The following is an 18,426-nucleotide window of genomic DNA, read 5'->3' as shown; positions in this document are numbered from 1 at the left end:
AGAGAGAGAGAGAGAGAGAGAGAGAGAGAGGAATCATAAGTGCCAGATGTGAGCAGGCTTTAACAGGTTTCCCTACTGCTACTTGGGACCAATTAGCATTTGTCATGACCAACTTCCACCCTAACGCCAGTCTGTATGTTTTGAACACAGATTTCATCAAAGTTGCAATATGGTTCATATTTTATTAGCTTCACTAATTGTCTCCATCTACAGCCCTCCTCCACCTGTTTCCAAGTCATAGAATTGTTATCAGAAAATCACAGTGGAACAGACGCGTTGCTCCCAAGCAGTAGCACTCATCTAATTATAAAACACTAGGTAAATGTTGAGCAGATGCCCTCCACCAATACACCCACCCTTCCCCTCCCCCCTCCCTGCCTTCCAATTGAGAAAGCCATTTGGTCTCATTCTAGTGTTACATTGGCTCCACATGGAGTGATGATCCTTGCCAAGTGGCTGCCGTGGTATAAATGAACCTAATCGCTCGCCAAGTCCACACCGTCCGGCAGATAAGAACAAAGGAAAAACTTCCACTTGAGCTAAGTGGTGCGCTGCACCCTGCTGTGGTGCCTCACTTCTCAGCCCTCCTCAGCTCATGGAATCTAGTTTAGGAGTGTGATAGTGTCAGAGGATGCCACTCTACTGTCTAATTACTAATAGCTTCAGTGTCTTTATGCCTAGAGTAACATTTGGCAGGGCTGGCCAATATTAGGCATCTTTTAGTGGTTGAAGACAAATAAGGAAAATAGACAACAGGAGAAGACGGAAAGAAAAAAACAAATAGACTTCTACCAGTTAATGTAACCTGTGACCTGTATGTTAAAGAACTTTACAAAGCAAACCTGCTTTCAGTGCATTGAATTGCTTTGTTTTTGTGTTTTCTCTGCTTTTCACACAAATAACACATAATCTTGTTTATTTTTATTAATCTTTTCTAAAATAACTTGCAGGCCTGGCAGTAATTTGCTGTGTTTCCAGTTATGTTGAACAGCATTCCTCACACTGTTTAAATGTACCTGGAATTTGAAGATACTGTAAAGGCATAAACTTCTAAGTTGGGCCAGAATTTAGTTCCAGGAATTTCACACCAAAGAGTGCAGAGAACAAGAGAACAATGGAAATAAAAGCCCATGAAGATGGCTACAAACAGCATGACCTAATTTCAGTTCCTGTAGTGGAAAAGTGAATTGTTTGTTTGCCAAGTTGGACATCATACTGTTTTTCTTCTTCTCCTCATCCAGTGTTCACATCTTTTGCTCTCATTACCCCTCATTCCACACACCCTGTGCTGGGAAGGCAGAGCAGCTGTCATTACTGTCTGGCAAGAGTGTCTCCCTGCTCCACCACAGCCACAAGTGACCTGTTCCTGTCTCCAAGCCAGTACAGATGACAGCCCCTCTGCAGCCTGTATGGTGTGGGTGTGGGCTCTGGGTATAAGCTTCATTGGGATCTAAATCATGACTGTGATTGCACTTAGTAGCTGATTAAAATTTAATCTTGGCCTTGCGGTGGTAGGAATAAAACCTTGTAAAACAGTACTGACTCTGTACACAGGTGGAATGAGCTTGAAGTACACATACACACAGAAACAATCACATGCGCATGCACACGGAGAATCCATTACACAGCCAGAATATAAATCTGCCTTGAGTGAGTAGTGGCTGATTGCTGTAGCGGTCCCCTCTCACTCTCAGGAATGAGAATAAATGAGCGGACGATGGTATGAACAATCCTTTATTACACCCATTAGGCGAAGGAGCTCGAGCCTTATGAAACGGGGGACACCAAACACACAGCCCAGTCGGCACATACGTGGCCTACTTATGGTTCCCATGACAGTGTGAAGACCCCCCCCCATACCCCATCATTGCCACCACCACACATGCATACCATTACCACATTACCCACCGCCCCCAATCTCCCATCCGTTTGCACAATCAGTACAGCCGTCTGCGCACTTCTTGTAATGTCAAAATATTTCCGAAGTGCCGGCTAATAAGTGCATCTCTGGAGTGCCTCCATGAGCTCAATATGTTCGTCAACACATTTTTTTAATTTTTGTTTTTTGGAGAAACTTCAAGCAATGGCAGAATCATTAATCATGAACTTTGCTGTGTATTGCCTGTAAATCATTCCAATCATTCCTGGATGCACTCTTCAAACAACAGCAGTGCCAGGTGTTCTTAATCAAGATTGTTTGTTTGCTTGTTTTTGCATACATTATAATTGCCAGGTGGACTATTTTTTTATTAATGTATTCTCAATCAAGAGCGAGGTAATGTTACAGCTCATTTACTGTGCAAAGCTTCAGGTCATATAAACATGTTTTGACAGGTGTTTCATTACATTCAGAAAAGACTGGCTGACATTGTTGTATTTCTATTAGAGTTTACTTGATCTCTGCTGTAAACAGTGATGTGGGGACTCCTGTGGGTCATCCTTTCATGTGAAGCACTCAGCTGTGACATTAACGTCTTAAGTACAGCAATTGGCCTGTATTGCCTTTAATGCCATTTAAATAATACTAATACTCTCTGACAAGGCACTATTTGGTCATTTCTGTCATTGCTTCTCACTTGGAAGTAAGATTTCCTTTTTTTTTTTTAAATACAGTTTGATGAAGGGGGTCAAAACTTTTGGATTGAAAATGGTAGCCAACTGTGGCCAAGGTCCAAATAATTTTTACAATTAAAAAGAAAAAGAAATCACTTCTCAATGTTGTTCGATGGGATTTTGGACAGGAATACTGCTTGTGTGAGGAAGCCAGACAAGAACAAATAATTAGCATGCTTTATTATTGCAATCTCAATATTGACAGTAATACATAATAGTACTAGGGCTGTAATGATATGGAAAATAAAACCGAAATTGCGACACTGAGGTCCACGAACCTATGTCGTGGTGTGAGAAGGCAGAATCACAACACACCTCTTCCAACTCCCAGAGTTATCCTTCTCGTCCAGATCCAGTGCTACCACATCTTTAAATTACTAGAAGTCCTTTTGGTGCCTTATCCCTGTTTTGTCTGGGAAGTTTAGCTTACTGTAAAGATGGCTAAAAGCCAAAAAAGGGGGGGGGGGGGGCACTGGTAACGCTAACAGAGGTGTAATGTTACAAGTGGCCGCTGTTTGACTTGGGTGCCTGGGTCTGTTCAGTAAACTGCTGTTGGCATCCTTAGCACCGGAGTTAAGTGCTGACCGGGATGGCTGCTAGCTGACTGGGGGCTTGTATGTTAAATACCACATCCATAGGAACAAAATCAGTGGTTGTAAACTTTTTTTTTGGTTTTAAGACTGAGTTTAGAAATTACATTGATTCCATTAAATACTCAAAAAATACCAAGACAGTAAAAACTCTGGGTCTATATGAGTTATGTGTGACGTCGAAGATTTATCAATAAGGTTTTTTCTTTTTCTTCTTTTTCTCTGCCTACCAGCTTGTCCACCTAAGCCTATAGAGACGATGATTTGATGTAATGAATGTCAATCGTATGTATGTTGTGTTGTATTTGACTGTTATGATCAGTTTAAATAAAATAAAAAATCTGGCTGGGGGCTGACTGTAGAATGGATGTGTCCCCGGGCTGTTGTCAGCTCTCATCCCGACTGAAGCATCGCAGCGCCGGGAGACTGAGGCAGACGACAGAGGTGTGCTAGCTAGCTAAATTACCATTAGATTAGTGATCTATCTACACAGTTAACATTATTGATGAATTTGTGGGTTAACTCAGAGTTGTTACCCGTGGTCAAAACCATCATACTAAAAATAAACGAGTGTGTTAGACGGTGTCGTAATCTTACGTTACCCTCTAAGAATTACATTAGCATTAGCTTTTAACTTTACAGTAAGCACCAAAGCACTTTTCTTCTTTGTTCCCCCTACAGGTTTGGAGCGGATCTGTCCATTACTGTTACCATCACCATTATTTTTATGTCTCATTCCAACAAGTTAATGAACCACCGAATCAATTTTCGAAACATTATTTTAAGAAGAAAAGAAACAAAAAATTATTTGGTGTTCGATCGATCAACATTGAAATCAATCAATATCAATAAATAAGGTCTCTGTATTACCTGTGTTGCAAAGTTGGATTTAATCAATGACAAAATGATGCCATGTGGGGGTTATTGATTGACCCCCCCCCTATAAAAAAAGAATTGAGCTTTGTATCAAATCGTAGGTTATAAATCATGATACGAACTGAATAGTGCCATTAAAAAGTTTAATAGTAATATTTATATGTTGGGTCTGCACCTGCGGTAGACTATACTTATAAACGTGCCAGAAGAAGTTTTATCAGAATCAAATTTTCATTGTAATATCAAGTTCATATTTTGTTAGAGGAAACTAAATAATTGGTCAAAATACTGCCAATTTAAGATGTTATTTGTTTTGTTTGCAAGTGATCGATTAAAGGTGTCTTGTTCTACTGCACTTGTTTTTGCCACTAGGAGGCTGAATTGAATCTAATTATATGGTCAATGGGTGTGCCCTGAACATGGCATAAGTTTCACCCTCTTTGAGGAGAAGGCCAATGTGAGTGATTAGGGTTTCATGTCCTTCCTTGTATCTCTAGTCTGATGTAAAAAGGTACAGTATTTTTGATCAAGTATACAGTACCTATTCTGAGCATCATTTCTACCTCCTCGGTTCAGATTGTGTAATCAGGACGCAATGGGAAGCACTGGATTGCATCCAATTTCCTTCACTTCCCTTTGTTCATTGACTCGGCGACCTGACAAGGAGTAAGACTCAAGTGAGTTGAGAGAAAACCACAAACATTGACCCCTTCTAACCTCTCTGGCGCTTTCCCTGTGCCATGAACAACACAGTGGGTGCCTTGAAGTAGATTGATTACACCTGTGATCACTCCTCTAAGATAATGTCCTTCCTTTTAGTCATGCTTTGTGGTGCTGCTCTTTACAAGTAAAAGATTATCATCAGCAACTTCATCACTGTCTCATTTTAAATGCCATCCTAATTGAAAAGCTCTCCTTTTCATTGGAAGTTTTGATCTTATATACTGCTATGTGTCTATCGACTGAAATGGGATCACTTTTGGATGTGTCTTCTGATCTATCTGCTGTCCTTTCCCTCATACAGAAAAGTCAAATGCATTGTCTTCACATTCTAAGAACTACATCTAAGGATTTTCCCTGCTGAAGTGTAAATTGTTAGTTTTTAGGTGAACATAATTACGCGCTAGGACTAGGACTAAAACTGCTCTTTGTGAAATCAAAGAGATAGCAGTATTTGCCGTATGTTAGCTTGATCCCTGTGGTGTTGAGCTTTGCTGAGTACTCTGAAGTCAATAACTTTGTATTTACACTTTGGGCATCAGAGAGGCCTTTTAATCCTGTGACTCTGTAAATCTGACAATTCATGAAAACTCACCAGCCATTTACTTGCCAGACATCCACCCCCAGCTTTGCTTTCTCTGAAACATTTCTAGTGTTTGAATTGATATTTGAGGATGTATTTGGTGCAAAGAAAGCTTGAATGAGAGTTCAGCTCTTGCAGCCTCAGGCTATCATCAGTAATACTCTCCCTCTGTTGTCTTTGACATTGGCACCATTGACCAAACCTGCTCGCTGTCGGTCCATGACACACTCTTGATTTTACTGGTCTGCTCTCTTGTCAAGTCCTTTGTTGTGGTTGACATTTGTGATGGGACACTAACTACTCGATTTGCCATTGGGGAAAGTATTAAAAACAGCAGCCTAAGCCACAATATACTGTATCTGCAATCACATACATTATGTGCAAAAATAAATTGTTTTTGGAGTGACATCTTATTTAGCAGAAAGCCTAGAATTGGAAACAGCTTGTAGTTTAGATTTCATTTTCCTTCATCTTCTGACCCTACCTGTTTCATTTATTCATTCATTTATTCATTTCCCTTTTTCTTGACACCCCACTTGAACTGGCTCCCAGTTAATGGCTAACAGGCAGATCAGTGGCCAGCTGTGGGGGTCCTGACTGACCTTCCAAACCTTCACAGCTCCATGTGCCACTGTCTGACCTCTACTTTAATTTCCAAACCAGAGACAAAGAGGCAGTAAGCGAGGGGTCAGAAGAGACGCCTTTGTTGTTGATCACAAGTGTCTCTGGCATTATGTAAATAATGCTTATCCAATGTTAATTGCCTCTGCTGCTCAGATGAGCATATTAAACGTGAAGGAAACAATTTACCGCTTTAAAAGTCTCCCCAGGCTACCGTGAACAAGACCGGCCCTGGCATTAGAAAGCATTGCTAGTGCCATCTGCTACCTGTGTCATCTCATCTGCACTCTTCATGGGAAATAGCATAAAATAAAGGATAAATCTGGTTCATTCCAACTTGGGTTTCATTTTTTAGTTTTTGCCATTATTTGTTCCTGTAATAGTCTCCAAGTTGATTGCTGAAATCTGGGAATGTGGCAACAACCAATGGGAACAGTGTGATTACTACCCAAACTGTTGCAAGCTGTTGTAAACATCCATTACAGTTTACAGATCAACGTCCTGGTCCTACGGTACCATACTTAGCTTAGTTTCATTTATACAGTTTTCCTGTGAAATAAGGGATTATAATTGATGCGTCAGGTTGCTACCACCTTCTATTTCCTGTAAATGAAAATAAAATGGCCAAAGTCTAGTTACAGTAGACATACACTTAAGCCTATTCACTTTCTTTGAGAGTTAGACAAGAAGATCGATGCCACTCTCGTATCTGTATGCTAAATGTGAAGGTACTGCCAGCAGCTGGTTAGCTTAGCTAGCCTGGCTTTGTTACAATGTAAGAACAATCTGCCTACCAGCTTCTCAGTAGTAGAAGTACTTAACGTTACAACCCATCTGTACAAAAGTTGAAGTGTAAATATTTCTTGTTTGGGTGCAGTGATTTTTATCCTCACTGTAAGGTTGCCAGGCAATGACGAGAGACTGTTGAGTGGTGTCAATCTTTTAATTGAACTCCATTTACTGCCCCATGAAATTTGTTGTCACTGCATTCCCAGAGTTTAGCAGTTACTTCGGTGAGTACAATGTTATCTTTGCCGATATAGATGATGGTCAGAACTAACCCCTAAGTCGTATTAAACAAAAAACGTTCCTTTTCCTATTTAGGTAGCTTCAGTATAAATGTATTGTACACAAGAAGACAACAGAAACGCTATACAGACAAGTAGATAAAGCAAGGAATGAGCAGTGGTGGCACTTTTGTGTGTTTAGTGTGTATTTTGTGCCTTTTTAGTGCTGTACATACCTGCTATTTGTCGTATATACTTTTTGCCTTACTCTCAGCACATTTAGAGGTGTTCCATCACTGTATCCCCTTGATTTTCTTCAGTCAGCATATGGATGGCACCATTACTCCTTACAACATCTTTTCATGCCAGCCAGGCCATTTTACTGATCTGCACAGCACATAGCATCATCTGACTACTCCCCATCCCCCACTCCATTCCACCCTCCCAAACCAATTACCAGTTATCACCAAGGAGGAGGCTGTTCATCTATTAGTTATTCATCCACCCGAGTGCCACTTTTTCTCTAATTTGATTTTCTCCTTCCATTTTACATTAAAACTCACTCCAAGATAGCAAGATCTTAAAAGTTAAGCACAGAGATTATCTCTAAATATCCTTGACAAATATACCCTGCATGTACCATTAACCTTGAACAAGCTGATTAACTTTGCACTCAGTTTCTCTCACCAGTCCCAAATCATATTTAGATTCCACCGCTGAATTTCCTAATCCAGCCAAAATAGGATAGTACAATTGTCTCACATTCTTATTATTTTACAGTGCTTCTGACAAAAAGGTCCAAGTACAAAAAAATCTGATGAAATACAGTCTTTATCCAACAATATTTCATGCGCAGCACCACATTATGCTTGAGTTTGAATTTCTTCGTCCTATCTGTATGCACACTTGTGTGTGCGTGTGTTTTGGTCATGCTGTTGGTATTGGAAGGCCTGGACAAGCTGTTGGTTTCAGGTTTCAGCAGCATTTCATTAATGTAATTACAATGCCCATATTCTGTATTAACACATTTAGGAATAAAAAATGACACATTAAGATTTAGCAAACAGTTACCAATATTTTGAATGTATTTACTAACCATCAACAGCAAGTTTAACGTTGATCCTGGTGATTGCACACAGCACTCTAGAAGTCCTGTCCCCATGGTGAAGATTTTCACACGGTAAGATCCCAGCTAATTAAAAACGCACAACATACAAATACATTTGGACAACTTTGGAGTTACTTGGAGACACATTTCTGACATCAAATCCTGGTATGACCACAAACAAGCCAACACTTGAATTGTCAAAGTAAATAAGTGTTACTGGGATTAGTATTTGCCCACGACACAGCAGACAAAGCCAGGCTTAAAAGGGAAAGTGGAGGAAATGGAAGTGGTAGTAGATGATGACACTGCATTTGCAAGCTTTGGGCTTTCTTCACTTACTTTGCTGCTCAGAACTTTTGACTTTGAGTATTGGTAGAGTTCATGCTAAGATCTCTTCCCCCTTTGTCCTTTTAAAACAGTTGTCCTTTGCTCTGAGCGATTAAGGCACAAGATTGGATAATAAATGTATTGAGAGTGAGTTGAATGAGCTGATACACTTTGAACTAGTTGTGCAGTAAAGGGAGTGCTCTATATAAGATTGGTGCTCAGAGAAGAAAATTGCCAGAAGTTATCAAATGTTCTGCGGGCATACAACCTCAGCAGCAGACTGTAGAGCCTTTAATGTGAATAACCCAGGGGCCTTGTGGAGTGTGTTTTATGTAGTTGGAGGGGTTAAAGTAGGCCTGTACAATAGTTCATGTAGAGATGTTGAGGGGATTGTCAGATTTCCCCAGTGGTATTGTCTCTCTCTCTTTCTTTCTCTCTCTCGCTCTCTCTCATATATGCTCTCATGTCATTGGAGCATTGCTTCAGTGGCTTAGACAGGGTTGACTGTCTGGGAGTGATTTATGCAGTCATAAGGGCTGTACTGTAGCAGACCTTGGTCCTTATTTTATTCTGACACTTATTATTGAAATGAGACATTTGGGTGTAAAGAGGAACCCTTTCTCCCTGAGCGGATGATGTAGCAGTCATGCTCATCAAAACTCAACCTTCCAGCATTTGGAATTACATGAGGGATTATTTAATTCCACCATCTCTACTGAATGTTTTCCGTTCTCACTTGTATTTATATAGTATATTATGTTTGAAAATGAGAAATAAATTTTACAGGTTGAAAGATGGAATTGTAACACATCGGCATTGTGCTGCAGTGTAGTGTAGCTGCTGTTTGGAGCCGCAGACTGCAGCAGTCAGTCAGCAGTGCTCTCACCATTCTTTCTATTGTTGCATACACTCAGTTGGGAAATCAACACACAATATAACTAAGTGAAATGACTTATTTTTGCCGTTCAGGGTCCCGGGAGTATAAATCCAGTTAATTTTCTGCATAAGCCATGGAACATCAGTGGCAGTTGGAGCATTTCTTAAACTTTTTATGGCATAAATTAGAATTTTTTTAAAGATAAGCCACTGCATTCGAAAATATCTAGTTCTTTGATAAAAAGCCAATGCTGCAGGCCTGGTGACACTAACACATGAGGAGAGAGGTCATATACGACTTCAGAAGGGCGCTCCTGCCCCATATTTGCCGTCATCTTTTTACTGTACTCTAATAAAAGCATAACATGCTCGTCTCAGAACTTCCAAGGAGCATTTTGATATAAAACATCCTATCAGAAATACAAAATTGTGCAGCTACAGTTACTTAGTTAGAAACCTGTCTAAAGAAAAAGTTCCACATTTTGGGAAATATGCTCATTTTCCTTCTTGCCAAGGATGAGAATATGGATCTCAATCTCTTGTACGCTAATTATGAATCTAAAGCCAGCAGCCGATTAGTTTAGCATAAAGACTGGAAACAGGGAAAAAGCTAGCCTTGCTCTGTCCAAAGGTTACAAAATTCCCCTACTGACTTTGCATTACCTCTATTTGCCTAAGATATGTGAGTAGGTTTAATCCACACAATGTCTTGTTGTGTCTTATCCACAGTTGGTTGACCTTTCCACATTTTCCGAGTTCTATCATAATTCCATCAGCACTCAGTTGTAATGGTGGTCCCTCTTCTATCTCCAGAGCATATTGCCAGTGTCCATGCTACCCCCATGTACCTCCACCTCTGGCACTGTTCCTATCGGTTTATTACTGAAGAGGCCTACCAGACCCAAGGGCTCAGGGGGCCCCTAAGCCAGAGCCTCTGCGTGAAGTTGCTGTTTTTCACTTTACATTTATCATCACGTAGTCAAAGGGCGTAGTTGTGTACAATAACAGAGTCCCAAAAGTCCTACTGAAAAACTGAAGCAATAGCCTAAACATTCACTTTGAAGTTGTCACAAGAAAGAAACCATCACACACATTTGTAGTGTTTCTCCCCTCAGTTTATCTATAGGACTTTAGAGGGACTGAGTACTCTATGTAAAATTGTCCCTTCAACTTTGTGTGGGAGAAATCCAAAAAGCAAATGCAAAACAACATTAGAAGCTCTGTCTAAGGGAACTAGACAGCCTTAAACCTTTTCCCCGTGACATGACTGATTGCTACTCCAAACATGTCAAACTACATTTCATAGACAAGTCCAAAGTGGTAGTTCATGAAGATCTCATAATGGTGTTATCCACCCCAGCTACAGTGCTGTAAATCCTGATGTGAGCAAATGTATGTCTTACTTAATATACTGTTTCCGTTAACAGTTTGTATAGGTATGTGTGCTCTAAATCCTGTTGTGGTACAGGTGAATAAAGTTATTGTGCTGTTGGCTGCAAGTCAGTGTACCTGCCCTGTTGTGGGGGGTTTTTGCGCGTCCGTGCCAAGGGGCCCATTATTTTATAATCCGCCTATGACTGTCACCACTCCTTAGTCTCCTTTTGCTCTTTTATCTAATGTCTCCACACAGTTGACTGGACCTTACCGCTGACAGGTTATGTTGCTTTTTTCCCAAGTGATGAGATAGAACAAGCGTGTAATCGACGGCTGTATGTGTTACACTCCCGAGGCTTCCTGACCTACACTTTACACTTTCTCCATCTGCCTGCATACACTTAACACCCCGCAGGCTGCCACTCAAACCAGCAGGTGACAGTACACAGGAGATATAGACTATGACGGATGCTTACTACATGTACAGATGTTAAGCACAACATCCAAGGTTTACAAGCTCTGGTTAAATAGCCTCTGATGCTCTTTCTACTGATGCTGAAAGCCTTGTTTACTTGTCTGTGTAGATAAAGTAGAAAGTATGACCTTCATTGAATTCAGCGCATTTCCAGTTCAACGAGGATACCAGTGAAGACAGCCACTTTATCCTTGTGCACAGCATACAACTCTATAAAATTAAAAACAAAAACATTTCATTAAGATTCAAAGTGCTACATGCAAGTCATAAAGCAATGTTTGCAGTTAACTTGAAGGCATAAAAAAGCTAATGGACTATTAGAGTATACTGCCTGGGGCTGCCTTTTCTCCTTGCAGAAGAAGTACATCAATCACTTCTATCAGTAATCCCCTGCAAGCTGCCGGCAGTGTCTGTGCCTCCTGCCGTAGAAATGGTCCCTCAGCAGAAGAAGCATCATATGTGGCTCAAGTTGACATCCTAACAGATAAACTGGCCCCACTTTACTACCACTGTCACTACATTCTGCCCTCGGTCTGTGGAGATATTGATGGTAGACAACAGTCAATGAGACAAAAGCACTGACAAAAGAGACGCCCGAGGAGTCAAGCTAAGCTGCTATGTGTTTCTTCTTTCTTGCTTGTCCTCATACCTGGAGGATGGATGATAAGATTGGACACAGATGAGAAAACCTTCAGGATGGTGCTTTGCTGTAGGCTACTATTTGCTAAGCTGTAAAAACAGTGACTTTTGGTGAAGTTTTCAAGAAGGTCTGTTTGTTTGCCCTTAACAGTTCAGAACAGCTTAAAGTGACGTGTGATATTTACTGAAACGGAGGCACTCGTACACAATATTCACATGTCTTTGTCAATATGGGACTCTGCCACAGAGAAAATGAAGGAAAAGAAAAGAGGTTTCATCCCTCCGTTGCACTCCACTAAGCTGGTTTACTGCTTTTGTTGTGGGAAGGCTGGTGGTTGTCTCTGGAGCTTTGAATGAACACATTTCTCTTCTGGCTACAGCTGCTGCATATCCATATGCAAACAGCCAGCAGATGTGTCTTGGTCCAGCTACTCCATCCCAATGTCCAGTTCTTTCCAAATTCACTTTTACCTGATGATTATCTCCTGGCCCAGTTATCCAGTAAATGATCTCTTGTGAAAAATAAACATTGTTTTGTTTCAGTACCAATAAGGTAATTAATGTACATATGGAGCTCTTTTGGCCATGAAGTACTTGCAGAGCTGCATTAGACTTAATAAATGCAACAGCTGCTAAATAATTTGTTACAAACAGATTTTGTTTACCAGCGGGTGTTTATGAATGAATATCTTGTATGCACTCTTGAAGAGGATAGTTTATTCTAGTGTAACTACATCAAAATATGTCTGATGAAACTTTAAGAGTCTCCAGCTTGTTCTGAGCGTAAAGCAGTAAATGTGGGAAAAAATAATGTTTAAGTTTGAGAGTTTTAAGGCTCTTTGGGAATAAAGCCAATTGCAAAAATTATTCCCATTTAAAATTCCACTTTATCACCTTCAGCGTCTTTAGACATGCTAGCTGATGATGCAGTTTGCAGAGCTGTCCCAAGACATCTCAAGGACTGTGCTTTAGTGTGTAAATATCTGAGCATATCGAGGAAGCTGCAGCCAGGCTTATAAAACCCTTCCCATCTGTCAGATAGGACTACCGATCCAAACAACTAACTGAGGCAGTGTGTTTAGCTGGATAGACCTCAGCCAAGGGGACACCACAAGGATGGCAAAGTCCCTCATGCTGAAGTTAAGGCTACTTAATATTCTTGTGTTGATTGGGGATTAATTGTTCCATCTGGCCCTCATGAAAACCAGTGAAGAGAATTTAAAAAAAAAACACTCCCTCCTCTTTTTCCTGACATGTTTCCTCTTGTTTTATTATGGTCATGGAGTATGGCTAGCAAGTGCTGAGGTTTGGAGGAGGAGCCTGGACCAGACAGGCTGTACCAGAGGGCGAGCTGGGAAATTTGATCATTTTTCTCCGGGACTGTCATACGCCATAGGCTGCCTCATTTGTCTGCTCCAACTCCTTTGTTTCCTCCAGGCTCCCTGTTCCAGGATTATCCTGCGGAGTGAGACACAAGCAGGAAAAAAGACGAAGACAGAGAGAGAAAGATGTACACAGTCAGACAAACTATTTAAGATAATTATTATAGTGCTTCATGTATCTTTAATAAAGTACTTAACTCTAATGTATGTGCTGCAGTATTTAAAACCTACTGACTGGCCAACCCCCCAATTAAAGCAGGTTTGGAGTGTGAGGGAAAGAGGGATGAGGGAGGCTGCGAGACCGCATCTTTATTTTTCCTCCAAATTACCCTGCAGTTTCACAGGAGTGGTTTGACCCACTTTATCTCCCACTCAGGTAATTAATGCACCATTACTACAAACAAAGGTCACATCAGAAGGCAGGGGACCAGGCCAGAGCACAACAAGAGCTAAGGGAGTTATATATGGCGACTGTTAAAGCTTAGAAACATTTGAACAAGTTGTTTTGTAGGGCATCATTCAGTCTCCAGAGACACCCATTGAGAAGTGTGTGAATATGTGAATCACCAGGGATGATCGTAACACACTGTTGTTTATAACTGTGGCTCAGTGGTAGAGCGCTCGTCTGCCAATTGGAAGGTATCTTGGCCCTGCAGTCCCATGTCGAAGTGTCCTTGGGCAAGACACTGAACCCTGAGTTGCACTGCACCCCAAGTAGCCCCCGATGCTGCGCCATTAGAGTGTAAATGTGTGACTGTTGATCTGATGAGAAGGTGGCACCTTGTACAGCTGCTGATGTGTGTGAATGGTGAATGGTTCAAATTAATGATCAGCAGATGAATCAATAATAATCTTTAGAAAAAACTGAATTGCAGCCTTTGTCTCAAGCCAAAACCACAGACATCGTGTACTGTGTAAGCACATACTGATCCACTAAGTTATATTTTAGATGGGGACTCATTTAAGAAATATATAACATGTAGGCAGACATACAGTATGCATTATATAAAATAAAACATCCGTGTTGAGCCTGGTTTTACTGAGCCTTTATGCTGTCAGGTTCTATCAATCACAATCACTTTAGTGCTGCTCAAAACATGTTCAGTCATTTCTCAAATGTACTGTGTCAAATGCAGTGAGATGCGTCATAGAACAACCACAAGTAAAGAATTAGTGGTGAAATATCTGGGATTGAAAATATAAGCACTCTCTGTAAGAGTTCCCTGGCAACTTCTGGATCCTTGACGTTCATTTAGAGGCATTACATACACAAACTGTCCACTGCTCGTGAATTTAGGTCATTTTATTATATTCTGAGTGTAAGAGGGCTATGCGTTTTTCTTTTTACCACTGTGCTGCTTTTGAAAGAGAGTTTATGATGAAAGTTCTGAAACACTGTATTTTTCCACATTTAAAGTGAATTCAGTTTGCTGAGCGTGCAAAATGCTCCACTCCAAACCCATATTTAAATACAAAGGCAAATGTAATTATGCTGTACCTTTTTATCTTTCTTTCTGTGGTTATCTAAATTATAATCTCTGGTTTCCGCATTTATACCAAAGCACACTCTCTAAGGTATTCCACAGCCATGGTTTCTCGTCCAGAGAAAATACTGGCGTTAAATGAAGCAACGATTTTCTTTATATGTGCCAGCTGTAGTGCAAATGGTAATCAATCTGCCAGAAAATCCAGTTAATTTCGTGAAGATGAGTTTGAAGATGGTCTGAGTGAACAGAGTCCACTGTGCTTTTGTGGATGATTTCCAATTTTTATATTCATAAAGATTTCTTTTTGATCATCTGTCGAGAAGACATTGAGGAAAAGATGTAAATTTGAATGTATTCACCCAGAACACAACTGTAGAGCTGTCGTATATATTAGTATTGTATGGGGAAATGGCCCTGGGTGGCATGTTGCATGTTTAGATACTGGAAGTGGTATTGTTGGGATCTCATTCTTAAGTTCTCCAGTAAAGGTTGAGACAGACTGTCCCGGCAAAGGTTTAGATACACGGTATTAAATGAACATAATCAAAGTCAACACATTAACAAGAACATTCAAAAGTCACATATGACTACATGCTAATAAGGGAGGCTGAGGAGGTGGAAGGAGATCCATTTCTGAAAGCAGGCAGTAGTGTAGTTGCAAGGATGTAGAGCTCAACGTTGTTGTATGCAGATTGAATGAGCATCAAATACGGACTAACGGGTATTCGTGAGTGTATTGGTTTTACATAAATTTCTCAGACCTGCATCATAATAAAACTAAAACTAGAGTAAAAGTAATATTAGCTATGTGCTTGGCTTCTCTGTTGGCTTTTATGTCACTTAGCCAGAAAAGTCTTTGGTCTTTGCACTGAGGTTTAGCTGAACCAGCTGTGCATGGCTCTGCTTCCATGAAATGTTTCTATAGCAACAGTCAACCAAAAAGGCACAACAAAAAAAGCACATGTTTTTGTGTTTGTATGTATACATTTTATATATATATATATATACAGTGTGTGTGTGTGTGTGTGTATATGTGTGTGTGTATATATGTAGAAAAAATATGCACAAGTACAATTTTTTCCTGTCCTCCTCAGGTGAATGGGAAGGAGTTGTCCAAATCCAACCATGAGGAGACTGCGGAGGCCTTTCGGGCTTCCAAGGACCCCGTCGTGGTGCAGGTCATCAGGCGGACCCCCAGTGGCCGCCCCCATGGCCCCCCTCAGGAAATCCATGTGGTCGATGTGTGCACTCAGACCGACATCACCTTTGAACACATCATGGCGCTGGCAAAGCTCCGGCCTTCGACCCCTCCTGTGCCTGACGTCTGTCCATTTCTGCTCTCTGACAGGTACGTACAATAGGAAATGTCATTTTTCATCAATGCTCACTATACTTAAGCAAAATAGATGTGAATAATGATTGATAGTAATTCAAAGCGGGAATTAGAGTTTAAAGGAGGCCAGTGATTTGATATAATTTAATATATTTGTATTTGATTTGATATAATTAGGAAGGATTTTGGTTTAGTGCCACAAGAGTTTGTTGTTGTGTCCTTGTTTTGACTTTGGCAGTGACTCATGGTAATTAAAAAGGGAAAAACCAAGTAGTGAGAAATGTTGTTGAGCTATGAAGCAGAAATATCAGTGTTTAGAGGATTAGCATTACAACTATGCAAGACGCATGTTAAATATAAATGAAGTGTCTAACCAGCTGCATAGTCTGATAAATATAGATTTGTTTGATGAATGAGAGTCTCAATGTCCTTCACATTTTCTTCTCATCAATGGGACACACTAAATGAAAAAAAGAGAAATTAGGACAGGGCTAAGTGGTCCTAATTAACCATTAATACATAATGTATGTGTAATGTGTGCTTGACATTTGAATGTTAAGTTTAATATAAAGCATTCATTTAAATATATCAGCAAATGTGGAAAATTTTAGAATACGTATCATAAGCAATTCAAGTTCACTAAAAATGATCTTGTAAATGACAGCCCTAAGTGACTTTAATATCCAGTGTGACTGTTGAATCTGTTTTCCTTGATGCTGTAGTATCTTTCACATGTCCCCTGTCTGCTTAGATAATCATGCACGGAAACATATCTCAGCTGTAAGATTAAATATGTTTGTTGAGTGTCTATAAATTTAGAAGAGATGAAAGGACATGCAAAGTGGCTCAAAACAACACTTGTGTGGTACAATTGCTAGAAGTCTAATCACATCTCAACTGGATGTTGGGTAGTGCAATACCTCAAAGATATGTTTTTATTGTTCATGTGGGAGGAGGGCATAAAAAATATGCACACAAAAAATCTTGAGAGTTTAAAGTATCAACAAGAGGTTTTCCTGGAAAACAACAAAAAGAACAGGGCTCATTATTTCCTCTTCTGACATTTTAGTTTATATTCTGTTCATCTCAAAGGATGAGTAAACCGTAAACCAGAACAGTTTCTGGGTTTCACCTCTTGGGAATGAAACCACAAGGCAATGGCAAGGCAGCTTCATAGCACACAACTGGGAAGTCAGCATGGTCTTGGTGAACCATGCATATAAAGTATTCATCTGTTTTAGTAGATCATTAATTCCAACAATCATAAACATATTGAATTCTTTGAGTATCTGTTGCCATTTATCATTTAAAATTTGCTTAGACAATAATTGCTTGTCTGGATGCTCAATATTAAAAACATCATAAAAAATGTGTGTTATCGTCAGTGTTACTAGGTATAAACACGACCCCAAATCATTGTTGTATACGTGTGTGTGTGTGTGTGTGTGTGTATATATATATATATATATATACTGTATATATATATATATATATATATATATATATATATATATATATATATATATTGTACATTATCACCATACAATCCTCTACGGGGAAGGTATAAACCATTCTGACATGTATCAGTCTATTTTTGTAACAGTAAAATTGTTTTAAGACAGTTTTACAGTGCGGGGTAATCTCAGAGTCAGACAGCCCCTGAACACATCACTCAACATGCTCAACAGAGTGTCTTTTTGAAGTTTTTTGTCCACTGTGATTATCTTGTGTGGCACTGGAGCTGCTCATCTTGTTGGGCCTGTTTTGTTCAGTGACTGAGGGAAGCATAATAGAATTACACTGTACAATGTGGGGGGTTTTGTCTGTCAAGAGTAGGAAGCAAATCATGTGGATATGCTGTTATTAACAAGGGGCTGTGTTTTTATCACACACACTCCAATGGTACTGAAAGCCCTTGACAAATCCTTTTATTCTTTGGATTCCAGCAAAGACAAAGGCAAGGGAATCCTGTCACTTAGAGGTATTGAAAGCATTTGAAACTCACGCCCCATTTCTCACCACCTCTTTTTGCCTCCCTCCCTGTCTGCCTTTCCCTCTTTTTCTTCCTCTGCCTGTCTCCCCCGACAGCTGTCATTCTCTTCATACAATGGACCAGGATTACTATGAAGGGACAGGCTACCTCTCCCCTGTACCGGCTGATGGAGAGAGGACAGAGGAGTTTGAGTATGAGGTAGGAATTGTACTTTACATCACTGCTTACTAAAGCCTGACAGATTCATTGGTATGGCTAATATTATCAGCTCATTTAATCTTATAGCTGATATATAGTGGTACATACCTAATAACATAAAGTAAACAGATAAGTATCAAGAAGTTGCAGACACAAATGCCAAAGATATAAAGATAATATATATATACATATATATATATATACACATATATATATATACATAT

General features: G+C 40.0%; 1 protein-coding gene across 3 annotated transcripts in view; it reads left to right on the top strand.

Annotated features, from left to right (window-relative positions):
- LOC116694354 (PDZ domain-containing RING finger protein 4) overlaps window positions 1–18,426 on the top strand; it is a 195,291-nt gene that overhangs the window by 160,817 nt on the left and 16,048 nt on the right. For all 3 annotated transcript variants that reach the window (XM_032524069.1, XM_032524068.1, XM_032524070.1), the window contains 2 exons: window positions 15,773–16,026; window positions 18,100–18,202. In XM_032524069.1, the coding sequence (XP_032379960.1) occupies window positions 15,773–16,026; window positions 18,100–18,202 (357 nt within the window). The remainder of the gene's footprint in view (window positions 1–15,772; window positions 16,027–18,099; window positions 18,203–18,426) is intronic.

The sequence above is a fragment of the Etheostoma spectabile genome, chromosome 8, assembly GCF_008692095.1.
Source record: "Etheostoma spectabile isolate EspeVRDwgs_2016 chromosome 8, UIUC_Espe_1.0, whole genome shotgun sequence".
NCBI lineage: Eukaryota > Metazoa > Chordata > Actinopteri > Perciformes > Percidae > Etheostoma > Etheostoma spectabile.
Note: the sequence above shows the minus strand (reverse complement) of the source record. Positions and strands in the feature narration are given on the sequence as shown.